The sequence below is a fragment of the Cucurbita moschata genome, unplaced genomic scaffold (assembly GCF_002738365.1).
Source record: "Cucurbita moschata cultivar Rifu unplaced genomic scaffold, Cmos_1.0 Cmo_Scf00020, whole genome shotgun sequence".
NCBI lineage: Eukaryota > Viridiplantae > Streptophyta > Magnoliopsida > Cucurbitales > Cucurbitaceae > Cucurbita > Cucurbita moschata.
The window spans coordinates 4,287,802-4,315,700 of NW_019268536.1; the positions used below are offsets into that span (position 1 = coordinate 4,287,802).

At 39.2% G+C, this 27,899-nt stretch overlaps 2 protein-coding genes across 2 annotated transcripts; both read left to right on the top strand.

Annotated features, from left to right (window-relative positions):
- Positions 1-17,077: 17,077 nt before the first annotated feature.
- Positions 17,078-18,088, top strand: LOC111457640 (basic leucine zipper 43-like). Its single transcript, XM_023099961.1, has one exon. The coding sequence runs from the start codon at positions 17,311-17,313 to the stop codon at positions 17,800-17,802; it is 492 nt and encodes a 163-aa protein (XP_022955729.1). The 5' UTR covers positions 17,078-17,310; the 3' UTR covers positions 17,803-18,088.
- A 4,144-nt stretch (positions 18,089-22,232) lies between these two features.
- Positions 22,233-24,784, top strand: LOC111457639 (probable galacturonosyltransferase 9). The gene is made up of 3 exons (XM_023099960.1): positions 22,233-22,586; positions 22,865-24,073; positions 24,267-24,784. The coding sequence occupies exons 1-3, from the start codon at positions 22,419-22,421 to the stop codon at positions 24,540-24,542; spliced, it is 1,653 nt and encodes a 550-aa protein (XP_022955728.1). The 5' UTR covers positions 22,233-22,418; the 3' UTR covers positions 24,543-24,784.
- Positions 24,785-27,899: the final 3,115 nt, after the last annotated feature.

The following is a 27,899-nucleotide window of genomic DNA, read 5'->3' on the forward strand; positions in this document are numbered from 1 at the left end:
CCAAGAGTAGTACATTGAGAAGGTGTTGTCCAAATTCAAGATCAATAACGCTAAACCCAGGACTACTCCCTTGTCAAATCATATTAAATTGTCAAAGGGGCAATCTCCCAAGACCGTTGAGGAACGTGAACACATGGCATCAGTTTCGTACGCTTCTGCAGTTGGGAGTTTGATATATGCTATGGTCTGCACTAGATCTGACATAACACATGCAGTGGGAGTTGTTAGCAAGTACATGGCAAATCCAGGGAAAGAACATTGGAAAGCTGTGAAATGGCTTCTAAGATATCTGAGAGGTACATCTAATACTTCACTTTGTTATGGCAATGGCAAAGTAGTTCTGCAAGGTTTTGTGGATTCTGATCTGAGTGGAGATGTAGACTCCAGCAAGAGCACATCTGGATATATCTACACTATAGATGGAATAGCAGTGAGTTGAATGTCCAAGCTTCAGAAATGCGTTGCTCTTTCATCTACTGAAGCTGAGTACGTGGCCATAGCTGAAGCTGGAAAGAAGATGATATGGATGACAGACTATCTAGAAGAATTAGGCAGGAACCAGTGCAAGAAGATCCTTTATACAGATAGTCAGAGTGCCATACAGTTGGTGAAAAACCTAGTCTATCATTCAAGGACAAAACACATTAGAAGACGATACCATTTCACTCGCAGGTTAGTGGAAGAAGGCGATATGTACTTGGAGAAGATAGAGGGTGCAAAGAATCGAGCAGACATGTTGACAAAATGTGTTGATGTTGGAAAATTAAGGTTATGCAAAGCCTTAATTGGTATGGTGTAGGATCAGTCTCCAAGTGGGAGAATTGTTAGGTTATGGAGTCTGCTCCCTGTATTTATAGCTTGGTCAATGACTATATCCGGTAAAGTTATATTTGGTAAAGCTATATATGGTAAAGCTATATTCGGTAAAGCTATATATAGTAAATAGCTATATATAGTAGATGGTTAAATCTGGTAAAGCTATATATAGTAAACTGAACCATATATATATCCCGTCCGGTAGAGCTTTGAAAATGTACTTTCTATTCTCTGTAATTCTCTCTTACTGTACATACGTGAAGTTATCAATAAAAAAAAATCCTTTTAGCCAGAGTTCTCCTTGCACTTTTCTCTATCCTGTTCTTTGTGTTCATCTAGATCGAGCGTGTGCGTTGTTGTGCGATCCAAACACATAACACCCTTCACAATCTTCCACGAACTCTTTCCAAATTCTGTTGCATAACCTGTGCTATCCAACTGACCAATAGAGGTCAGGTTCTTCTTGAGACCAGAAATGTATTTAACATCCTTTAATGTTCATTGATTTCCTGCCAGAGTTTTTATGTAGACATCCCTTTTTCCTTCAATCTCCAAATCTTTGTTGTCGGCAAGAGACACCTTCTCAAGAAATAACTCTTTATTTGAAGATGAATGAAAAGATGCACCTGAATCCAAAATCCAGGATTCAATCGGACTATCCAAGCTGAGGATTAGAGCATCCCTAATGTCTTCTGCTGAATTTATAGAATCATCGTCATCCTCTAATTTGTGATTCTGCTTCCTCTTTGTACAATCTGCCCCAAAATGACCTTTTTCTCCACAACTCTGACACTTAAAATTTACTTTGTTTGGAGATTTTCCTCGGTTCCTTGATTTTGATCGCCCATTGTTTGAGCCCTTTGATTTACTTCTTCCCCTTCGATCAACACTAAGAGCATTGCCTGATGAATCTCCAATTTTCCGTTTGCAAATACTTTCTCTAAGAACTACATCTCGAATTTCATCGAACTTCAGTTTATTAGATCCTCGTGAACTGCTGATTGCGGCAACAACAGTATCCCATGGCTCGAGTAAAGATGGCATCAAAATGAATGCTTTAATTTCATCCTCGAAATTAATTTTCATCGAACTCAGTTGAATTACTATCATATTGAACTCATTTATATGATCAGCAACAGATCCGCATTCAAACATTTGTAGATTGAACAACCTCTGCATCAAATACACCTTGTTCATAGCAAAAGATTTCTTGTACATATTCGACAGCACGTTCAACAAATCTTACCTTGTCTTCTCCTTTATGATATTGATGTTGCATAAACATTAAATGTTATTTTCTTTAGTGGGTTTTAAATTCAAAAGCTACTGGAAAAGTGAAAGGCTAAGAGTTGTTATAGGAGATAATGACATTTTTATGACTATAATTAGTTTTTATTATTTATGTTTTAGAAGGGCATGTGAATGCTTATAAATAGATTGTTCTTTCCTTGTGAAGAAGTAGATAAAAAGATATAAATATAGAGAAATAGTATAAAAGTGCTTTTTCAAAAATAGAGTGTTTTGTCTCTCCACTCACAGAAGAGAAAATAGTGTGACTGAGATTTATTATTATTATTATTATTATTATTATTTTATTTTATTTTATTGCTTTTTACAATTTAGTATTAGAGCCAATGGCAAATGTGACGGGTCAAATGCCGCTACCACGACTAACAAAGACAAACTACGAGAATTGGAGCATTCAAATAAAAGCTCTTCTCAGTTCTCAAGATGCATGGGATGTGGTCGAAGAAGGTTTTGAATAACCAAAAGATACCATGGGTAATACGGCGACACAAAACAAGGCATTGCAAGAGGTGCAATCGAAGGATAAGGCGGCACTATACATGTTGTTCCGAGTCGTTGACGAGTCGAGCTTTGAGAAGATTACTAGTGCAACTACTTCAAAAGAAGCGTGAGACATTTTAGGAAAAGTGTTCAAAGGAGCTGACCGAGTCAAGCAAGTGCGTCACCAAACTCTTCATGGCGAGTTGGAGAGCATGAAGATGAAGGAGTCGGAAAGTGTATCTGACTACATCACGCGTGTACAGACTGTGGTAAACCAATATTAAATAAAAGCTATGGTCCTCCTTAAATTTAGTTGTTTTGACCTTTCAAAGTTCTGAATTCACGCTAATGGAAAAGCGTAAATTCGGCCGGCCATTTTTGGCTAACTTTGGGCGAAATTTTAGCCCACTTCTCTATTTTTGTAATTATGTTTGTTATTTAAAGAATTCAACTGATGAGAAATAAAACATCGAGTCTTCAGCAAATCTCTCCCTCTCTCCTTTTACTTCTGCTATTTTTTCTTCCGAAGAAACCTTCCTTCGGCCAGTTTTTCGTCGACGTTTTCCTCCGAATTGCCAGAGTCAATTGTCAGAGTCAACAAGTGGTATCAGAGCCCGGTTGAAGCCATCGGTGGTATATCATTGCGGAGGAGCCAACCTTATCAACAGTCAAGTTGAATAGCTCAAGTGGTTAGAGCGTTAACAACGCACAGGCCTCAAGTTCGAGTAGAAGAAAATGCAAAATGCGAAAATAAACACATCGTGGGGTCCATCCTGAGCAGGCTCGCTCACTCCTCCACGCCGTCGCCAAGTGCCGGCATCTCCATCACCACCACGAAGAGGCCGACACCGTGATGACGGGCGTCGAGTTGTCGTTGAGCGAGTGATCAGGGAGACAACGACCGCCAGGCGCAAGGTCCAACTACAACGAGTGGACCTTGTTGATGCGCGTCAACCTACAAGCACAAGGGTTATGGCACGCTGTCGAGCCAGAGGAAGGAGAAATGATCAAGTACCGAGAGGATCAGCCTACAGGCGTCTCTCTCCACCAAGCGTACCACACAATCGGCCTGGGAGGGAATCAAATCCCGTCGGGTCGGTGTACAGCGACCTAACGGTTGAAGGGGTGACCGGGAAGACTGCGTAATGTCGAGCAGCGAAAGAAAAATACCGCTTCAGCTGTCGACAAGGAGGATCGTCTACTCCTCACTAAGGAGGAATGGCTTGCACGCCTAAAGCTCCCCGACAACACCAGCGAGAGCAACGGGCCCTCCAGCCACAAAGACGATAAGAAGCCATGGAAAGCTCGCGGGCGCGCGTGCGGGAAAGATGGGGATCAAAAGAAGGAGTCGACCAATGACAGGCCGATCCAGTGCTCGAACTGCGGGAAGAGAGATCACTTGAACAAGAATTGCTGGAACAAGCTCAAGAAGGCCGAGAAGGCCCATGTGGCTCAATCCAAGGAGGACGAGCAAGCTCTCTTCATGGTAAGTGCATGCATCCCGAATTTCAATTCCAAATCCACGGAGGTGGAGGTAATCGACGACGACGTCGAACTCGAGAAAGAGCTCTAGTTGGGCGTAGCAAATGCTGCACCAGCTGGGGAGCCAATTCTATTGGAGGAGGAGCGAGTGTTCGCTCAGATCGGTGAGAGGGACGAGACGAGCAGCACAAGCATCGACGATGGATCCTCGACATAAGGGCAACAAACCATATGACCGGGGCTACATCTGCGTTCTCCAAGCTTTTTCTAAAGCAACCAGTCAGCCTCTCGACGAAGGTCGAAGAGGTATCTTCGGGGTGGCATGCAAGGTACGGGCACTTAAATTTTCCTGCTCTAGAAAAGCTACAGAAGGAGGAGATGGTGCATGGTTTGCCGGCAAACAGAGGCGCACACCCTTTCATCTCGAACATCCTACCGCGTCGATGAGCCGTTGAAGCTTGTACACGGCAATATCTGAAGGCCCATCAAGCTGGCGACCCCAGGCGGTAAGAGTCTCTTCCTTCTATTAGTCGATATGACAAAAGCCGCTTCATGTGGCTGACCCTGCTGCAAGCGAAAAGTGAGGCGGCAGAGGCAGTTAAACGCATTAAAGCACGAGCAGAGGCCGAATGTGAGAAGAAGATGCGAGTGCTGTGCACAAACCGAGGTAGAGAATTCACCTCGGCAAGTTTCGGTCAGTACTGCAACGAGTTCGGCATACAACGGCACCTAACGGCGCCCTACTCCCCCCAACAGAACGGAGTGGTGGAGCGCCAAAATCAGATCATCGTCGGGACAGCGAGGTCATTGCTGGTGACGGCCGGGATGCCTGGGAGATTCTGGGAAGAGGCGGTAATGACGACCGTCTATCTCCTCAATCGGTCACCAACCCGAAGCCTCGACGGGAAGACGCCATATGAGGCTTGGTACAATAAAAAGCCAGAGGTACATCATTTCGACGTGTTCGGTTGCGTCACATAAATGAAGGTAACACGTCCCCACCTCACCAAGCTTGATCCCAGGGGGCTGAAGGTTGTCTTCATCGGCTATGAACTCGGGAGCAAGGCGTACAGACTCTATGATCCTATAGGGGGGCGAGCTCACGTGTCTCGCGACGTCGTCTTCGACGAAAGCACCTTCTAGCAGTGGAATGACGTGATCGAGGAAGACCATAATCCAAATCAATTCACAATGGAGTACCTCGTCACCGAGCCAGAAGGAGGAGCCCAACATCAGAAGCCGTCACCGCCGCCAGCAGGTGCACCCCCTGAACCAGTGGAATTTGCCAACACCACGGACTGCGAATTCGACGCTGGATGTTTATCACGATGTTGATCTGGAGGCCAGGTACCGGAGGATGGACGACCTAGTGGGAGGAGGTGAACCACTTGGACTGGCAGCGCGCGAGCTCGAAGAAGTGGCCGAATTGCATGCCATCAGTGAAGATGAACCAAACACCTTCGCCAAAGCAGAAAGGAACCCGTGCTGGCTGAAGGCAATGCAGGAGGATATGACATCCATCACCGAGAACCAGACGTGGAGTCTGGAGGATATGCCGTCGGGACACCGAGCCATAGGGCTCAAATGGGTCTTCAAACTGAAGCGCAATGAAAAGAGAGAAGTTGTGAAGCACAAGGCCCGTCTGGTGGCGAAGGGCTATGTCTAGACGTAAGAAGTAGACTTCGAAGAGGTATTTGCGCTGGTGGCAAGGTTAGAATCCGTCCTCTTTTGCTGGCAATTGCGGCACATTACTCTTGGGAGGTTCACCATATGGATGTGAAGTCTGCTTTCCTTAACAGAGAGCTGAAGAAGATCGTCTACGTCTGACAACCACCTGGCTTCTTGGACAACGACAACCCCGGTAAGGTACTGCGCCTGCACAAGGCACTCTACGGGCTTCGACAAGCCCCACGAGCCTAGAACGCGAAGCTCGACAGTACCCTACTGTCACTGAAATGCAAGCGTTGTGCCTCTGAGCATGGCATGTACACGCACGGCCATGGCAAGCAGCGACTGATCGTGGGAGTGTACGTCGACGACCTCATAATCACTGGAGGCGATGTGGAAGTCCTCGGAAGGTTCAAGAAGGAGATGTCAAAGAACTTCGAGATGAGCGATCTCGGCGTGCTCAGCTACTACCTCGGCATCGAAGTGCAACAGAATTCTACCAGCATCTCCATCTGCCAAAGTGCGTACGCGAAGAAGCTGCTGGACACAACTGGGCTTGTGGACAGTAATCCTACAAGGACGCCAATGGAGGCCCGACTCCAACTAAGGAAGGTCGGCACTATGACGACAGTCGACTCCACCAATTACTGCAGCATTGTCGGGAGTCTGCGCTATCTGGTAAACACTTGTCCTGATCTTGCTTATTTTGTTGGATATGTGAGCAGGTTTATGAAAGCACCTAGGGAGGAGCATCTAGTGGCTGTCAAGCGCATCCTGCGCTATGTAGCCGGAACCAGAGGTTGGGGTGTAAGATACTGCGCAGGGAGAGGAAAGGAGAAACTCAAGCTGGTCGGCTACAGTGATAGTGACATGGCCGGTGACATTGATGACCGTAAGAGCGCCAGCGAAATGATCTACTTCCTCTCAGGCGGCGCGATCTGCTGGCAATCAACAAAACAGAAGGTAGTTGTTTTGTCTTCCTGCAAAGTAGAATACATCGCTGCTTCAATGGCAGCAACACAGGGGGTTTGGCTTGCGCGACTAATGGAAGAACTCATCGGGAGAGAAAGCGATCCACCAATGCTATACGTGGACAACAAAGCTACGATCTCCCTGATAAAAAATCTAGTTTTGTACGACCGGAGCAAGCACACAGAAATCAGATTCTACTACATTCGAGAATGTGCAGATCGAGGGCTCATCAAGATTGATTTCATCCAAACAGAGGAACAACTTTGAGATATTTTCACCAAGTCCCTGGCGCGGGTAAAATTTGAAGAACTATGCTCAAAGATCGGAGTTCAAATAATAAGGTAGATATAGCACAGCTTTTAGGAGGAGATTATTAAATAAAAGCTATGGTTCTCCTTAAATTTAGTTGTTTTGACCTTTCAAAGTTCTGAATTCACGCTAATGGAAAAGCGTAAATTCGGCCGGCCATTTTTGGCTAACTTTGGGCGAAGTTTTAGCCCACTTTTCTATTTTTTTAATTATGTTTTTTATTTAAAGAATTCAACTGATGAGAAATAAAACATCGAGTCTTCAGCAAATCTCTCCCTCTCTCCTTTTACTTCCGCTATTTTTTTCTTTCGAAGAAACCTTCCTTCGGCCAGTTTTTTGTTGACGTTTTCCTCCAAATTGCCAGAGTCAATTGTTAGAGTCAACAACCAACTCAACCAAAACGGAGAAATGTTAACCGAGACGTGAGTTGTGGAGAAGATTTTGAGATCATTAACCAAAATTTTTGAGACTGTTGTATGCGCGACAAAAGAGTCAAAGGACCTAGCGACGTTCATGGTCGACGAGCTCGTTGGTTCTCTCAAGACACACGAACAACGTAAGAAGAAGAAGGAGGAAACATTGGATCAAGCACTTCAAACCAAGGCGTCAATCAAAGATGAAAAGGTACTCTATTCTCAAAATTTTCAAGGTAGAGGTTGTGCCCATGGAAGTCGTGGAAATGGTCGCGGTGGTCAAGGCAGTAGTCATAAAGGATACTATAAGAAGAAGGGACAATCGAGCCAAGTAAATTTGGCGTGGAAGAGGACGTGATCGAGGAAGAGTCAGCTGATCAATATTCCAACATTGAGTGCTACAAACGTCACAAATTTGGTCACTATGCGAATGATTGTAACTCGACAAATGTCATAATTGTGGTAAAGTGGGACATTTTGCAAAAGATTGTGGAGCCGATAAAAAGGTGGAAGGAACAACCAACCTAGTCTTCGAAGATATAACAAATGAAGGTCTTCTCTTGATGGCTCAAAATGAAGACAACATCAACAATGACACTTTGTGGTACCTCGACTCAGGGGCAAGCAACCATATGTGTGGTCACGAGTACCTATTAAAAGAGATGCAAAAGATTGAAGATGATCATGTGTCATTTGAAGCTGCTTCAAAGGTGGAGGTCAAAGTCGAGGTACGGTTCATTACTTGCAAAAGGATGGCTTAATAGGGTCAATCCAAGATGTTTATTACATACCAGACCTCAAGACCAACATATTGAGTATGGGGCAACTCACAAAGAAAGGTTACTCGATATTCTTAGAAGACCGGCTGCTACACTTCAAGGACAAGCAAGGGCGTTTGGTCGCTTGAGTCGAGATAGGAAGAAATCGGATGTACAAACTGAATTTAAGAAGCATACGAGAAAAATGTTTGCAAGCCGACGTAGAAGACAAGGCATCGCTGTGGCATCTCCATTTTGGTCACCTACATCATGGCAACCTAAAAAATTTAGCGAAGAAGAATATGGTGTACAGGCCACTCAACATGGACTACAAAGGAAAATTTTGTGAAGAATGCGTGCTCAGCAAGCATGCGAGAACCTCGTTTCAAAAGAAGGCTAAATTTTGGGCTAAACAACCTCTCGAGTTAATTCATACAGACATATGTGGACCAATTACCCTGAGTCTTTCAGCGGTAAAAGGTATTTCATTTCCTTTATCGATGATTACTCACGAAAAACTTGGGTTTATTTTCTGAAAGAAAAATTCGAGGCATTCGAGGTGTTCAAAAAGTTCAAAGTGATGGTGGAGAAGGCAACTGGTAGACACATCAAAGCTGTACAATCCGATAGAGGTGGCGAGTATACTTCGATGACTTTCATAGAGTATTGAAGAGGAGCAAGGCATAAGGCAATTTCTAACTGCACCATACACTCCTCAACAAAATGATGTGGCCGAGAGAAAAAATTGGACCATTCTCGACATGGTTCGATCAAAGCTCAAGAGCAAAAGGATGCCAAAGGAATTTTGGGCAGAAGCCGTGCAATGCGTCAACTATGTGCAAAATTGATGTCCACATGCGAAGTTAGATGATCAAACAGCACAAGAGGCATGGAGCGGACAAAAGCCTACAATTTCTCATCAGGTAGTGTGGCTTATGCTCACGTATTGGATCAACAAAGAACAAAGCTCGAAGACAAAAGCAAAAGGTATATTTTTATTGGGTATGATGAGAAGACAAAAGGATACAAGCTACTTGACCCGATAAGCAAGAAGATGATGGTGAGTGTGATGTGCGAGTAAATGAAGCAAGCGAATGGGACTGGAACAATTCGATGAAAGTTGATATCAAAGTTGGAGAATCATCAAGTCATTGCACCAACAAGTATACCAACAAACTCAGGAATTTCTAATGATGAAGATGAACGACAACCCAAAATGTGAAATTTGTAAGATTTGTATGATTCAACAAATGAGGTATACCTTGTACGTCTTCTGGCAGATGCTGAAAAATATCAGCTTTGAAGAGGCGGTGCGAGACAAGAAGTGGCAAACTGCCATAGATGAGGACATTAAAGTGATTGATCGCAACAATACATGGGAGCTAACAGAATTATCGGAAGGAAGTCAGTCCATGGGTGTGAAGTGAGTGTTCAAGAAAAAGATGAATGCTCAAGGCAAGATAGCGCGGTACAAGGCGCGACTTGTTGTGAAGGGATACAAGCAAAAGGCGGGAATCGACTATGACGAAGTGTTTGCTCCCGTTGCAAGAATGAAGACAATCCGATTGCTCAATTCAAATGGCCAATTTTTTAAATAGATGTCAAGTCGACATTCTTGAATGGTGTGCTTGAAGAAGAAATCTACATCGAACAACCACCCAGGTACATGAAAATTGGAGAAGAGAAGAAGGCACTAAAATTGAATAAGGTGCTTTACGGGTTGAAGCAACCATCACGAGCATGGAATACTTGTATCGATACATATTTCAAGGAGAACGTGTACAAGCAATGTCCCTACAAGCATGCACTTTACATAAAGAAGAGTGGAGGTAATGTGATATTTGTTGCTCTTTATGTCGATGACCTCATTTTTTTGGGTAACAATGATGAGATGATAGAAGAGTTTAAGGGCACAATGACACGAGAATTTGAGATGACAGATTTGAGCTTGTTGAAGTTTTTCCTTGGTTTGGAGGTTAAACAAGGAGAGACAGGTATTTTTATATCATAGGAGACATGCAAAAGAGATCTTGAAGAAATACAAGATGGCAAATTGCAACCTGGTATCAATACCAATGGAACTAAGGGAAAAACTCTCCAAGTACGATGAAGGAGAACGAGTAGATGCAAATAGGTACCGGAGTTTGGTAGGAAGCCTTCGCTATCTTCCATGCACATGGCTAAATCTTTCATTAAGTGTTGGCATTATAAGTCGGTTCATGGAGGAGCCGATTTATTCACATTGGAAGGCATTGAAGTGAGTCCTACGATACATCCAAGGAATTGTGTCACTTAGGTTGTTCTACTCGAAAGCAGAAGATTACAAGTTGGTTGGTTACTCTGACAGCGATTGGTGTGGAGACATAGACAATCGGAAAAGTACATCGGGTTATATATTCTTTATGAGCAACACAACATTTACTTGGCTTTCAAAGAAACAACCGATCGTGACGTTCTCGACGTGTGAAGCTGAATATGTGGCAGTATCTTGGTGCATATGTCACGCGATATGGCTTAAAAATTTGTTGAGCATGATGGAGCTAAAGCAAGTAAGTGCAACCGTGATTCAAGTTGACAACAAATCAGCAATTGATTTGGCAAAGAACCTAGTGGAACCATGAAAGAAGCAAACACATTGACGTTTGTTTTCACTTTATCCGAGATCATGTGAAGGAAGTGTGGAATTGCTGATGTGGCAAGTCATGATCAAGTTGCGGATATTTTTACCAAACTGCTACAGAAAGTACTTTTCGACAAATACAAGAAAATTATTGGCATGACAGATGGTAGAAGCATTTAAGTTTATGGGGGAGTTTTGTTGAATAAAAATTAAATGACAGATGGTAGAAGCATTTAAGTTTATGGGGGAGTTTTGTTGAATAAAAATTAAATGTTATTTTCTTTAGTGGGTTTTAAATTCAGATGCTAGTGTAAAAGTGAAAGACCAAGAGTCTTATAGAGGCCAAGAGTTACCGAGATAATGACGCTTTTATGGGTATAATTAGTTTTTATTATTATATGAATGCATATAAATAGATTGTTCTTTCTATTGTGAAGAAGTATAAAAAAAGACATAAAACTAAGAATTAATAGAAAAGTATTTTTTCAGAAAAAATAAAGTGTTTTGTCTCAAAAAAATAGTGTAACTGAGATTATTATTATTATTTTATTATTATTATTATTATTATTATTATTTTACCCACATTTCTGGACAGCGTCAACCGAATCAATCCTAAGGTCTGATGATCCTTGAGCTTCCATTGCTCTGTTGTCATGGTATCCGGCTTCACCCCAAACAGGGGTTCGTGAAGATTTTTCTCGTATAGACAATCTTCAATCTACATCTCCCGGAAACTAAAATCGGATCCATCAAACTTTTCAATTCCAATCTTTGAACTTTCCATCTTCATAGATCTTGGTGAATCTTGCCTCGTTCTCATATGAACACAAAAAACATGAGAGAGAAAATTCAAGGAAGAATATTGGCTAAAGGTTTTAGTTGACTACTACAACAATACAGAATACAGAGAAGGAAGAAAGAAATACAGAATACAGAGGAGGAAGAAAGGCCGATTTTGAGAGCAAATGGGTATATATATATGGTTTCAGTTTACTAAATATAGCTTTAACAGATTTAACTCAGAGATATATTCCAAATATATCGATAAAATCTTTACCAAATATCTACCATATATATCTATACTAGATAAATATCTACCATATATATTTCTACCAGATCTTTTAAAGGCATTAGGCTCCATATCCCAACATAGTTAGGGTTGAAGTGGCGAATCTAAGCGCCAGATTAAACCTCACCATGAGAGCGATGGTGAAGCAAACCCCAACTGGGATGTAATACAGTCTAACAGGATAAAAGTCTCGAAGCCCAAGCCCTTCTATGGGGTTCAAGATGCCAAGACTCTAGAAAACTTTATCTTCAACCTCGAACAGTACTTTTGAGTCACAAATATCGTGGCAGAAGAAGTAAAGGTCATGTTGATAACAATGCATCTAGCCAATGATGAAAGTTGTGGTGGAGGTCCAAGTACATGGACATTCAAGATGGTCGATGTACTATGGACATTTAGGATAACTTGAAACAAGAACTCCGCTCAGTTCTTCCTAGAAAATGTTGAGATAATCGCATAAAAGAAGTTAAGAGAGCTAAGGCATATTGACAGCATTTGAGACTACGTTAAGCAGTTTTCTAGACTTATGTTAGATATTCGTGGTATGTCCGAGATAGACAAGGTCTTTAGTTTTGTTGAGGGACTAAAGTAATGGGGCTAAATAAAGCTCTATGAACAAAGAGTTCAAGACCTTTCCACAGCCTATGTTATCATCAAGCGACTGTTTGATCTCAGTATCGAAAAAACTCCAAGAGATAAGACGGAGCCAAGTGTCTGCAAGTGATGGAAATGAGAATTACCGACCAAACTTCCCCGAAGGTGAGGGAAGTGACAGACTCAAAGACAGAGAAGAGGAATGAGAGTCCTCTCAACCGAGAGGTAGGATTTCGAGGCAAAAACCTCACAACCAGAACATTCATAGTCAAAGTTGAGGCCCCTCATCTTGCTTCATATGCAAAGGGGTCCATCAAGGATCAGAGTGCCCATAGAAGACAACATTCTATGCCTTCCAAGCAAAATTTAGAATGAATTCAAAAACTGAGTATAAGACGGTAAAAACAGAAATACAGTTAACTGAGAATGTTGAACACCCCCGCGCGAGGGGCACTAAGGTACTTTTTTGCTCTCCGTAAGAGAGTGGAAGAGACAGAAGAGCCAGTGAAATGTGTTCTTATGTATCTTGAGACCTAGGTTAATCACAACACGCCTAGAAACACAATTGTTGACTCTAGAGCCACCCACAACTTCATGATGTAGACCGAAAAAAAAACATTTGAATATCCTTTGGCATTGAGACGCATGAAAGATGAAGGTCATTAATTCGACAGGTTTACCTGTCTTAGGAGTTGCGAAGAGAACTCCAATCAAGCTAGGGACTTGGACTAGATGAACTGATTTTGTGGTATTCAAGATAGACGACGTCAACATCGTCTTAGGGATGGATTTCCTACTAGAACACAAAGTCATTCTCATGTCCCTGGCAAAATGCTTAATAGTAACGGGATCCAACCCGACGATTATTTACACAAACACCCGTTAGTCAAGAGGGGTGAAAAGGATGTCGGCACTACAGTTGAGAAAAGGTTTTAGCCATGATGAACCTACGCTCGCTATCTGTATCGTATTTGAAGTGGGAAGCTTGAGTGGGTCAACCCAAACACAAGCCTTACGGTTAATACAGAAACACCGCGACGTGAGACAAGGAAGTCAAATAAAATATTTATCTCCACCTGGACAGATAAATCATGAGATTAATGTTATATCGGGGGCGAGATCGCCTGCCACAAATATATGTCGTACAACTACGCTTGAGCTAGTTGATTTCTACCAGCAGCTAAATGACTTGCGAACCGTCGGGTCCATTAGACCCACAAAAACTGCTATTAGTGATTACTCAAGGGATGGAGAGAAACACCAAACCAAAACCTCCACCAAAGGAGAGAGATAGAGGCAAACCTTAGAAGTAACACATGTTAGTGATCACTCAAGGGATGGAGAGAAACACCAAACCAAAACCTCCACCAAGGGAGAGAGACAGGGACAAACCTTAGAAGTAACACATGTTCACAGGAACACCATCCAAATAGATGAAGAGATGGAAGCGTCACCAAGACGAAGAGAGAGTTTTGATCAAATTGAGGTTAGATTAACTCCAACGTCAAAACAACAAGAATTCATATTCATATATTAACGAGAAGAATTCGTATTCATATATTAACGAGAAGAATTCGTATTCATATATTAACGAGACCGACATATTTTAACTCTTTTTAAAAATTTAAAGATATTATTATCCATAGTTTCTTTGTAGCTAACTTGTAACGGTTTGTTTCAAATAATTGGATGCTTTTTGTATGAATTTTTATATATATGAGTTTATGCACCCTTTACGGTTTCATTTCAAGCCTTTTGAAAAGTATTTTTCTTTTTCTTCATTTTCTTCTTGAAAAGTTTTCTTCCTTTTGACATCTAGGAGAGTGTGATAGGAGAAGGGTCCATGGTTAAATCAAGTACTTTTTTTGTGGGGAACTCCGACCATTATTTTAGGATGGTGTCTCAAGTGTATCTTTTCTCAACGCTCTTTCATATTTTAAGTGATTTTTATTTTTTTGCTATAGGACGGTCAAAACTCGATATAATGTTTTAGAGTGAAAAGTGTTCCAGACTAAATATTCTTTAAATTTTCCAAAAACTAATAATGAAAATTTTAAAACATTTCAAGGATATCTTAAGTTACTTGTTAGAGGAAACAATGAATTATTGTATCAATTGAACTCAATCACTTGAAAAACTTTTATAGGAGAGTGAATTCATTCAATTCTAAATTTACCAATCGATTAAATTCATTCAATCCTTTACAATCAAGTAAATGATTTAACTGCTTTCGCTCGATGAATAAGAATCAATCCTCAATTCTTTCTTTTACAAGATATATGGTTGGATGAGAATCTCCTCCTAAATCTTTATTTTCTGACTCTGACCTTGTTGAAGGAGCTTAACCTTCACCCAGCACCTATTAGTTCAATCAACATAGGTTTCAAAGATGGAAAATTTTCATACTCAAGTCAGGAATGAGATTCTTTATTTGAGACACCGCGAACATGTCAAAAGTAATATTATATTATTGACATCTTTTACTCAAAATTATCACGTTTCAAAGTGATTTGTAAGTGTTTTTAGAAAAGTCAAAAACACTGAAACTATTAAACTACTACATGAGAAGCATGACTCACTATTCAGAAATTACTTCAAAAATATTTTTAATATATACAAACAAACATTAAAAAGGATGGTCATCAAATACCTCTTAAATGCTAATATAATCTAAGTACTATTGTTCTACTTTCATTCAAACACTCCTCAATAATCCCCCAACTCACTCTAGTTATTGAAAAATTGCAAGACAAATTTGATACTTGACCAGGAAGATGAACACCAGCGGCTATCTACAATGTACAAGACTACAATTCAACCAAAGTGCATAATACTGGGTCATCCCTTCAGCTACAAATATACCTTTTCTTCATGCCAAAGGGTACATTCATATCCCAAACAACAAAAAGAAGGAAGAGAGAGAGAGAGAGAGTAACCAAACAGAAGACAAGAAAGAAAGAGAGGTCTAAGTATGTCTTATGAAATTGTTGACTATAAAGCCCACCCAACCTGATCAAACCCTGAAATGTGAAAGGAATTATTTAGAGAGAAAAACATTCATCATGAGAGAGCAACTATAAAAGTATCTCCAAATTTATCGAGAATTTATTAGAGGTAGGTAGATTTTAAAATCTACATCCAATGGTCATTATAAGGCAGTCACAGTGCTGTCTCATTGAATAATTTTTCCAAAGTGTTGGAGCCATTTTCACAAGGTAATGTTTAGGTTTCAAGCTCTCAATTTAATGGGTCAGACTACAATAATGAAAAGCGAAAAATCTATACAACTAACTCCTAATAATCCATTCTCACCACTAAAACATGATATCCCCACTCAGTTGAGTGGTTTAGAGCTCCAACTTATTTTTCTTCTTGCTCCTGATGAATTTAGCGCCACAATGTGACTATGATGCACCCACCAAGCTTAAATTTTGACCAAAATGGCCTATTTTGCTTGTTTGAAAACATCCCAATGTTGGCCATTGTCTACAACATTGAAAAGTTTTGCAATCCCTCTATATGCAAAGTGACACCATTAAAGAGAGAAAATGCTAATGGCAACTGAAGCTACTGTGCAAAGTGACACCATTGAACATAGCTTCCAATGGAAGTGACCAAGCCAAGCTCTTTTCTATCAGTCCCAAATGGAACTCAATGTGCAAGGAATCGAAAGTATACTATGTACACAATCCTGACATGCAAGTACGTGTCTCTGTTGTGCTAAACGAATGTAAAATTTGAATGTGAAAATAAAGAGAGGCAGAAACACAGAGCAAACATATCATAGGCTTTTGTTTCTTTTCTTTTTTTCTTTTTTTCCTTCAGTAGCAAGTAGCTTTCACATTTATATTCTAGTTCAAGCAATGAAATTGATAAAACAAATAAATAAATAAAGTTGTGTCCATTTGAGTGGGGAAAAAGAAGGCAATGAATGGCCCCTTTTATAAGAATATAAAGTATTTTAAAAGATAGTGTTTTGTTGATTACTGTACTTTCCTGTAATGGCTTTTCCATTTGCACTTTCTCTTGTTTTGTCTAACCCAACCCCATGAGAGAGCAAGAGGGGTTTTTATTTCCTTTTGAATTTCCAATACCATAACACACCAGGCTGTATAATCTTCCTAAATATACTAAAATAAGAAGTCATGGTTGTAAACAAGTCTAAGTTTTGTAATTTAATATTCTAATCTGGCTCTTATTAGAGTGCTATTTGAGTCATCTATTATAATAAGACAATAAAAATATATTTTCTTGTGGATATAGAAATGCTTACCTTCCTCAACCTGATTCCTCCTTTCATATCTTCCCACACAATCTCCAATTGGCTGCAAATAAAATAATATTATTCCAGAGCCAACTTACACAAATTTCTTCCTTTAAAATTGACTTCTTGAGCTCCATTCTTCCCCTGTGCTATCCTTCCTCCAAACATTCTTCCATCACAATTATTATATTTCCCACAATGTGCAGTTTGTTTGCCTGATGTAAGCAAAAACCCGATCAGAAAAGGATTATCCATAAAGAGACTGAATTTCAATGTATTTATGTGCAATTTGAATATACTCACATGCATAGAACCATGGCATAACCATGTAAACCAACACCATCTGAATTTGTTTATGCATACATGAAGATTGCAGAACATAGACATAATCTGCATGGTCCAAGTTTTTAAGAAACTTGCTGATGGTGGTGGGGACACTTCAAGCTTTTTCAATCCTATAAATGTAAACTCTCTATCAAAAACCAACCCAAGTTCCACTTGAAACATCCTTTTCCCTTCCAAGAGCCTGCCTGCAAGTGTTCAAAAACATTTTGGGCATGCAGCCTGGTGAAATTGAGAGTCTCCACTATCTTCTTTCATCCGCCCCATCTCTACATTCTTCTCAATTTAACATGTCCCAGGACAGAACAAACAGGGTGCATCTCAATCAGTTTTCTAATCCCTATACAAAATTTCAATATCCTTATCAAGTGCAAGATATGAATCCACCACCCTTAAGCAGTAACTCAACTTCTGATGAAGCAGAAGACCAACAACTAAGCCTCATCAATGAGAGGAAACAGAGGAGGATGATATCTAATAGAGAGTCCGCACGCCGGTCACGAATGCGCAAGCAGAAACATTTGGATGAGCTGTGTTCTCAGGTCCTTTGGCTTCGGAATGAAAACCACCAGCTAATAGACAAGTTGAACCAAGTCTCCGAGTGTCACGATCGGGCTCTACAGGAGAATGCTCAGCTTAAGGAGGAAGCATCTGAACTTCGTCAAATGCTCAGGGACTTCCAACTCCATAATCCATACCTACCATGAAGAGATCTCCTCCAAGTGGTTACCTGCAGAAAAGCTATTAGTTTCAATCTTGCAAGGCTGAGCTAGAGGCAAAGTTTTTGATCGTTCTTTGCCAATAATGGTCCTCTTTAATCTTTATGTAGATGCTACCTACCTCTGAAGTTGTACGAAACTTTAGAAAAATAAAAGGTACTTATTTAGCCTTCCCAATGAATTCCTTCATCTGTGATCATAAAATCTCTCCCAAAACAATCTTTAGGTTTTCATTTCATCGATAGTTCAACTAATATGCATATCTATTCTTGTTTCTTTTGCCATCTCCTTGAGCACAGTAACGATTTATGGAGTAGGTCCAGCCACATCTTAACATTCATAAAGGACGCCATAATTATCTGAACCAGATAAAATTATCAATTGTAGCATAGAAATTGTTACCTTAACAGGATACAACAAAATACACACAAGCTGTGAAGTTGAGAATAGCTGAGGAAAATAGAAGGCAGTGCTATAAAACTCAGTGTAAAATGTCCTGAGTGGCGTTGGTGGCGTTGGTGGCTGATAGTTGGAAATGCATTGAAACAGAGGCTGCGTGAATTTTTGTTCACGAAATGCTTTGAAACTGGCGTGAAAAGAAGAATATTTTGAAAAGAAATTTAAAGATACTTTTCACAGATTTTGAAACTTGTCATGGTCCAAATTCAATTGAAATTGGTCAAGTGAAGCAAACTAACTTGCATAAAGCCCAGAAGTTTCAGCGATATAACAGATATCAACATTTTATTATCATTTCGTTGTTCTTTGGTACATCTTTTACTAAATCTGGTAGTGATTCCCATTAGTCGCCCAATCAAATAAGTCTGTACTCTTCAAATCTCTCATCCATGTGTTCATAACATTAGAAGAAGTAACAAAAGAACAGGACAGATCAGATTGATTCACATTTTTATCAAAGAGATTCACGGTACAAGAAGATAGAGAAAATATGGTAGATGCAAACGAACCCAAAAGGTAATTGGTAGTTTAAAACTGTAAATAACTTTACATTCATCATTTAGGTTCAATCTCTTTGATTCAATAAGCTAAATGGTCATCCATATCAATCATGCAAATCTATCTTGAAACTTCTAGGAACTGAATGCAGACACCGATAAATATATGACAGTTATAGAAAGCAATATTAGTTCAACGTACTGACCCTCACTAACTGATTAGAATGAGATAGCTTTATCTCAAATTCCGTTGAAGCACAAGAAACTGCCTGAAAATGTGCAGAAAAGTGTACATAGGACCTGGTTGTCTCATCTCATCCATTTCCCTTGGACGTATATTCAGGAAGAATGCCTCTCCGCCTAACCTGTAAGTCATCATTTCAATCTTAAATAAGCAAAGCATGAGTATGCAAACCACATAGAGCTGCCATGCTGATACAAGAACCTATAGTTGTATCTTTTTACTTTCTTGTCTTTATGGATTCGTCATTCACCATCATGAAAATTGTCCATGCCAATCGAGGTCCAAACTTGAAAGGAATCCCTTCCCTTCTCTTCCTACTGAAAGGATAAGATAAATCTTCCCTCTTGGTTCCATTACTCAAACACAATATATTCAAATTGAATCTTTTTCAAATGCTATAAGTTACAAATTGACAGTGTCATCCCCATGGTGAATCACTCGCTGAATTCCAAATAAGAGATATTCAATGGCTGTTTTGTTGTTAACAGTCTACTAATGGCACCTCTGGTCCTCAACTAAACTTTTTGGCTACCAACAGATCTTTTCTAGAACAACTGTAGCTTTAACTTCATCTCTTCCATATCATTTCTTCCTGCATACCATATATTCCTCTAACATGGAAACTTATAAAAGCATTGATTATTGGAGTTCCAAGTTATAGCAGCAGCTTTCCTATTTGCTAGAGCCCCTCCATTAGCATGGTGCTTCAAACAACTTAAGTGTCCAGTCATCAGCTCCAATTTTTCCGGAGGTGCTAAAAAATATGTTGAGGCTGGCTTGAGAACATAGAAGTCTTGTGTTAGAAGGAAAGGAGTCCATACATCCTTAATTTCAGAATTGGAAAACATCCATGTACTTTCTAACTAATTTCCTGTTTCTTTTAAGATGAAAAAGGGACCATCCAGACCCTTCTGTCTTCCATTTAAGAACCAAAATTTGACCACATTAAATTTGATTATCAGAATCTAACTGGTGCTTATATTCATTGAGAATTACATAATAAGTGATACATGAACTTACGCTAACGGCAGTGCTGTAATTCAACTCAAATCAATAATTTTAAATTGGCTTCAATGGTACTGCATATATCAGGTTAATTTCTAGAGATCGATTCGACTTTTATTGTATATACTGCAATGCGATAATAAAGGAAATTGTGTAAACCTATTAGGCACTGGATGTAGTGCATTGTACATTATATGTATCCAAGCTTGCTGTAAAAACCTGAAGATAACAATGAGCTAAAATTACAATTAAACATAATACAGTGAGTGGTCAGGAAACGTTAACAAGAAGCTTAAGAGTGACAGTACATGATACTACATGCCTATTGCTGACACAGAAAATTAATGGCCGAGCACAGGAGCACGCAAAACAAAAATAAATAAATACATTAAAATGGGAGCATTGAATTGTGTCACGAACCATACCTCCTTCCATGATATCTGATGACTATTATGGAAAGGAAGAACAACAGTACTGGTGACAGATTCATGAGCGAAAGTGACACCAAACATTTCGAGAAACGTAATCCAAAATTTCATAGTAAAAATGACACCACCACAACCCATTGTTCAAGTCTTGGGTAACATGCATCATTAACATTGAGGCCCAAAACTATAGATGATGAAGAGGTTTGAACAAAATCGATTGAGGTTTGACGTCATGGGCCCAAACTGTGATAGCAACATATTTAATTGATGGCTTGTTTACTACCATGTTGGTTAGTCTTAGTTCAATTAGTTCTTACGAGTTTCATAGTAATAACATGAATATCGAAAACGAAATCACGGGAAAAACAGAACGAGGGCATTTTGAGTTAACATACTCGTCTCCCCTCCCTCCACTTTCACAGCAAGTAAACAGAGAAACACATTGAAGCGGAAAATGACAAACGATGCAACATATTAAGAGGGGAAATGAAGAAAAGAGGAACAAAAATGTCAGACCTGGAAATGGGTCAAGAAACGAGATGGAAGAAGAGTCGAACTGGAAAATTGATTCCGAGATTCTGTTAATATGATCCTGCAAGAATGGAGATTTTCATGTTGGATAAAGCGTCGAAATCCTCGAATTCAACCGATTCTGCATAAATTTCAAACGCCGAATCGGCTTCATCTTTCATTATGGAGAAGTTTTGATTCAACCAAGGAAACGTCCCGGATTTAATGCCGAAAATTTTCTCTGCTAATCTGCTCTACATAATTTGAATTAGGGAAAAACAAATCCCTCACTTATTAAATTATTATAATTATTTAGATTTTTTTTTTCTTTCCATTTGTAAAGTTTTGAATATAAAGAATTAAGTAGCTACCAAATCTCATTAAATTCATATATCTATCTCCTTTATACATCAATAAAACTTCATATATAACTTTTACATTATTGTTAAGAAAAAGAATATGGCCTTTAGGTTAGAATTCTAATTATTATAGAGTTTAAACTACGAGTACCAATCTTCACAACGAATATAGATCTATGCACGTACAAATACTCATTTTTAGATACACACCCCTATGCACGTATAAGTACTCGTACAAATACTCATTTTTAGATACACACCCCTATGCACGTATAAGTACTGATAACATTGGACACACAATAAAGTGGCAGTAGCAACCACCATATATAGAATAGGAAGAAAAAAGAAAAACTTTATTAGGTTCCACAGCTTAGATTGAGTTAGATTAATTTAATTTAACCATTTTAGATTATCTCAAAATAATTTTCATTATAATAAAGGGAAAAAATAATATTTAATATTATTTAAGATTGATTTTAGGATAGTTAAAATGACTTTTAAGTTTGATTTTCTAAATAAATGGAATAATTGTAAGTGAACTTACGGGCGGCTAGGATGGGTGAAATTGTTTGATACATGATAAGCATGAAAGAAATATCAGGAATATGTCTTCGTGATAAATATGAAAGTATTGCGTGCATTATCTCATTAAATCATAATTTTTAATGCGAGACGGGATGTGCAGGTCGGGTAAATTCCGTAAGTTACCCAAAAGCATTAAAAATCTCTAAAATTTATTTATAATTATAACACAGAAATAAAAAATAATTATACTTATTTTATTATTTGATTGTTTTGGGGGCATGTTTGGGTTGGACTTGGTCCTTGTGTGTATCCTGGGCGTAAGGCAAAAACACGAATACCTTTATTTTGGCTACTTCCAATGTCTCACCGACGGAAAAAAAGGGGAATAATTAATAGTAATAATAATCCACACAACCAAATCTTTTCATCTTTTCATCTTTTCATCTCTTGATCTTTTCCCACTGGCCTCAACAATTTCAGATTTCAGATTTCAGATCTTGTTCTTCATTCTTCGTTTAAGCTTTCTCCTCTTTTTACAGATTCAACCTGAATCTGCTTCACTCGACGTGCTTCACCAATGGCGGTTGCCGTCCGGGGAAACCGAGGAGCCTCTAATTTCGGCGCCTTCAACCTACGGAGTTTCTTCTCTTACCGGATCTTCATTTCGGCTCTCTTTTCGCTTCTCTTTATTGCCACTCTTTCAGTCATCTTCACCACCAATCCCACTACGCCGCACCACGATTCTGTAACTCCCTCAACTATTTTCTCCCCTCGTTTGCTTCATTTTTCTTTCAATCTACTTGAAATTAAGTTTGCAATGTTCGGGGCTGGATTTAGTAGAACATCACTTCATAACCTTCATTGCCAATGAGACCTATGTCTTGATCGAACCAATTTATGTAGCGTTTTTCTCATTGAGTGGGAAACTAAATCAGTGACTTTTTTTTTTTTCTTCTTCTTCTGTTGGAATGGTTTTAGTGATTTCTTTTTTTTTTTCTTTTCTCTTTGGATGCTTGAATGCAGGCCCTTCCTACTACAGGAAATGCGTATGTGCGACGAACGTTTTTGACTCTGAATTCTGATCCATTGAAAACGCGTTTAGATTTGATATATAAGCAAGCGAGTGATCACATCACACTTGTCAATGCTTATGCTGCGTATGCTAGGAAGCTCAAGCTTGAGATGTCTAAGCAGTTGAAGATGTTTGATGATTTAGCTCAAAATTTCTCGGATATTCAGATGAAACCAAATTACCGTGAGACGTTGTTTGGTTCGACGGGTCCTCTGGATGAGGATGTGTTGAGGCAATTTGAGAAGGAGGTGAAGGATAGAGTGAAGACTGCAAGGATGATGATTGTGGAGTCGAAGGAGAATTATGATAATCAGTTGAAAATTCAGAAGTTAAAGGACACCATTTTTGCAGTTAATGAGTTGCTTGTTAAGGCAAAGAAGAATGGGGCATTTGCAAGCTCTATTGCTGCAAGATCAATACCAAAAAGCTTGCATTGCTTGTCTATGAGGCTTGTGGAGGAGAAGATTTCGCATCCGGAGAAGTATACTGATGATGAGCCCAAGGCTGAGTTTGAGGATCCAAGTTTGTACCATTATGCAATTTTCTCTGATAATATCATTGCAGTATCTGTTGTGGTGAGATCTGTGGTGAAGAATGCTGAAGAACCATGGAAACATGTTTTTCATATTGTAACAGATAGGATGAATCTTGCAGCCATGAAGGTATGGTTTAAAATGAGGCCAGTGGAAAGAGGATCTCATATTGAAATAAAGGCTGTGGGAGATTTTACCTTCTTGAACTCATCATATGTGCCATTGTTAAGGCAACATGAGTCAGTGAACTCACAGAAGCCTTCCTCTGACAACACAATCAAATTTAAGAACCCTAAGGATACGTCCCTGCTGAATCACCTTCGGTTTTATTTGCCTGAAATGTTTCCTAAGTTGTGGAAAATCGTGTTCTTGGAAGATGATGTGGTTGTTCAGAAAGACTTAACTGGGTTGTGGAGGATAGATTTGGACGGGAAGGTAAACGGTGCAGTTGAGACTTGTTTCGGGTCCTTTCATCGATTCACCCATTATTTGAATTTCTCAAACCCTCTAATTAAGGAGAAGTTCAATCCCAAGGCATGTGCCTGGTCTTATGGGATCAATATATTTGATCTTGATGGTTGGAGAAGTGAGAAATGTACGGAAGAATACAATTATTGGCAGAACTTGGTTAGTATCTTGTTTTGAATCAATAATTTTAGTTGTCTTTTATACTATTACATGCTACCACATTGAGATTTCATTGCTTGTTTTATCTTATCATTTCCCATTGCCTTGTCTTTATCATGTTTCTGAAAGTGATATGCATTTTCGATTTAGTTGGAGAACTCACTAGATTTTCCCCTGATTTTTGTTTAATTAGAACGAGGACGGGTCCTTATGGAGTGGGGGAACTCTTCCACCTGGTCTTGTCATCTTCTACTCAAAAACAAAGTCACTGGACAGATCTTGGCATGTGCTTGGTCTTGGTTACAATCCCAGTATAAGCATGGATGCGATCAACAATGCTGCAGTCATTCATTACAATGGAAACATGAAACCTTGGCTCGATATTGCCATGAACCAGTATAAAGGTCTGTGGACTAAATATGTGGACAGTGATATGGAATTTGTGCAGGTGTGCAATTTTGGACTTTAGATGAGCTTGTAGCTGCTATGTCACCAATCAGGTACAACAAAAAATTTAGTTTCTTGTAGTTTCTTCACGATTATTGCTTAAAGTTTTGAATTTCTCATCAGCTGTTTGTCCAGAGCAAATCTTTGTAATGTAGTCCATATTTTATTTCTTAAATCATATGAATGTTACTGGCGGAATATGCTCCAATGTTTCAAGCAAGAATTCTATAACCAGTGAAATTGGATGATTTCTTTTCTTATAAAGAAACATGATTTCTTTTTCCCTTTAACTTCCGCATCTTTTCTGCATGTGACAATAATTTGCAACTGAGACGAAAGACGATAGACGATAGACGTTTTTACATAGGTATAATACTCTGTTTTTTCTACTCGTAACTACAACTTTCAACTGAGACAAAGACGGTATGTGACGTTGACCTTCTTACCAAGTATTTATTGTGCAATTTTGTTTTTAGAGATTGGTTCTTAAGTTTCCAACACTGAAAATGGAAACATGGGTATGATTATGAAGCATCTAGCTGAAGAGATGCGCTCAGGAACATCCCTCAAAGCCACATGCTGAATTATGTTATATTTGTATGATCTGGGGTTCGTTTCCATATTATGCATGATCTACAATGTGCATGTTTCTTTGGCTGAAATGAGGGGTGTGTTTGGTTTAAAACTTGACTTATTGTCAGTTGATCTTAATGTTCAAGGCTTTTTTGGAACTTGTGTCCCTTGAACATTAGTCTCCCATAGCATAGAAAGCATCTTTTCATAACAAATTTGTCATTTTTAGACTGCAGAACCATAGTTTTACCCTCTGTTCTGGTCAGCTGTCAGATGATGTTTATGTCCCATCCGACTTGGGGTGAGGCTTTCTAACATCAATCAAGCCTACTAAACTTGTTATTCTGAAGGAAGTCTTGAATGGTCACTTTTACAAGCCACACACATGAGCACTCTCTTTAGCTATTGTTTACCAAGAAACTGTATCGACACACCCAACCAAAACAGTTGAGAGGTCGGGGTATAGTATAGGAAACCCCCGAAAAGAACTACAAAAGAAGAGTTGAGTCTTCAGTCGAGTCGTTATCATTCATGGGAGACTAGTTACAAATATTTTTGTATGGTTTGTTTGTGAGGAACATATATCTTTGCTCATGCTAACAATTCCTGAGGAAGTCAGGCTGTTCCATAATTGTTATCAGAGGTCCATTAGGCCCCATCCTCGTTCTCCTTCAAAATTTAAGCATGGTACCCTTCAAACCAATCTTCTGGTCCCTCTGCCATCTTCCCAACAACAATGAATTGTTGTTGTTTTTGTTTGTGATCGCAGTATAAGATGATGCCGTTTTCTCCTTTTTTGCTCATTTATTATTGTCCTTGTAAACAAAGCAAGCAAGGTGAAGGGCGATGACGAATGGTGATGAAGAGGGAGGTAATGGCGATGGTGGTGGTTAGATTCACCAAAGATCGAGGAGGGGGAGAGCTTAATAAATCTTGAAAATTATTCTTCATAATTGTTTTCTAACCTCATATCTTTTTTTACAAGGTGGAGTGGTTCGTTTTAGATTTAAAAAATTAAGAGTCCAATTTTATGAAAATTTTTTGCACATCGAATTTTATACTTCGAAAGGCTGCAAAACGATTCTTATATGGAGATAATCGTGGCAACATTAAAGCATTGTGGATGTACTTAATTTTTCACTATTTTTATTTGTTTAAATGGTTAATTTCACATGATCCTTAAAATTTCTTAAACCCCTTATATACGCAAAACAATAAACCTATTAAATTATTCAAGGGTCTATAATTTCTTGTCCAAGTCTTTTTTAACTTTATGGTTTAAACCGGTAAAATTATCTTGATTAAATGGGGATTCTCAACTCCATTAGGAGTGAGTCTCAACGTCGAGAATGGACATCCCGTTCAGAGCGTTGAGACCAACATTGACATTGATATGAGTTGACACTAGTCTTCATATTGTTGAGACTCTCACAAATAGTGTTTCAATGCAACTCATGTGATTAACTAGCTTACAACACTATCGTGATAACTTTGAGATGTACAGAGAAAATCTAATGTTTACTACACCTTTATGTGTATTTTTCTTCCGCATGAGTAACTAATTTATTTCAGAATATTTATATATATTCTGAAATGATGTCATGATTTGTTATGACTTGTAACTTAATATTTGTATTTACACAAAATGGAACATGTTGTTTTGGTATACTCTGTTTCGTAGGCCCATAATATTAAAGAAATTTATCTCTTAAAACCGTATTAGAATGGTCGTTGCTGGAGCATTCATTTTCACAAAAGGTAATATCACGCGAAAGAATGTCTAGAAGGAACGAAGGGACCACAAGTGTTTATTTGGAGGATAAAAAGGGAAGGTCAATAAAAGGGACTAATAATAGTAGAAATGGATAGAGGACAGGTGATTAGGAGCTTAGGGTGAAAAAACATCCTACTACATTAGGGAGACAAGTCTTTTATTATTAATTAGCTTTTGTAGTTCTTTCTTATGCAACAAGTTTCAGTTAGGGAGACATTAGTGATTTTGTTGAACTTGATGATGTATAGAGGCTAAACCCGTGACTCCAGCATCTCATGTTCGAATCTCGGTCGCAAAGGGGATTTCTGCGATTTACGACATCTCAACACATGGCCCACGTAGACTGAGCTTTTGAGAAGGGTTGTGTCAAGCGTTTGGCTTGGATCTCGAGCATTGAATTAAGTCGCTGTTTAATTCGAATAGAGTAAGAGAGAGTCATGGTCCGGGTCTCCCACTGTTTGCGAGATGCGTGCCTTTGCCTCCTGCCGAAGTGTGTCCACACTAGCCCTGGCCATGCTCCACCATCCTTCATTTGACACATGTTCACACCCTCACCTAACGCGCTTGCTCCACCATCCTTCATTTGACACATGTTCACACCCTCACCTAACGCGCTCGCTATCCAGCTGTAGGATGTGTGTTCACCTGCAATTTGAGTTCTTCTTGATCTTTCAGATCCTTCAAGATTTTGATTCTTTTCTATTTTCTTTATATTCTCATAACTTTCTCTAAATTCGAATCAACTTGGTTCCTTCATCAGAGTTGCAGAGTTTTAATCAATTTTTACAAAGGTATTTTTTTCATAATTAATGAGTAACTACAGGGAGATATAATCAAGTCCATACTAGATCCAAAATATATAACATACCATTTCTTGATAAGTCCACAATAAATCCTCCTTCAAGTCCAATTCCACTCTATCTAAGAAATCCTCCCATATATGAAGAAAAGTCAAAATTAAAAATCTGAAACTCTTACCTATCGATCTTTCTCGTTTCTTAATATAGTTGTAATGTCTAAATATCGAGATTG

Bases quoted from the DNA above. Each gene is read 5' to 3' on its own strand.
- LOC111457639 (XM_023099960.1), top strand. From the start codon at position 22,419: ATGGCGGTTGCCGTCCGGGGAAACCGAGGAGCCTCTAATTTCGGCGCC. The intron at 22,587-22,864 runs GTAACTCCCTCA...GCTTGAATGCAG, and splicing joins CTACGCCGCACCACGATTCT to GCCCTTCCTACTACAGGAAA. The intron at 24,074-24,266 runs GTTAGTATCTTG...TTGTTTAATTAG, and splicing joins ACAATTATTGGCAGAACTTG to AACGAGGACGGGTCCTTATG.
- LOC111457640 (XM_023099961.1), top strand. From the start codon at position 17,311: ATGCAGCCTGGTGAAATTGAGAGTCTCCACTATCTTCTTTCATCCGCC.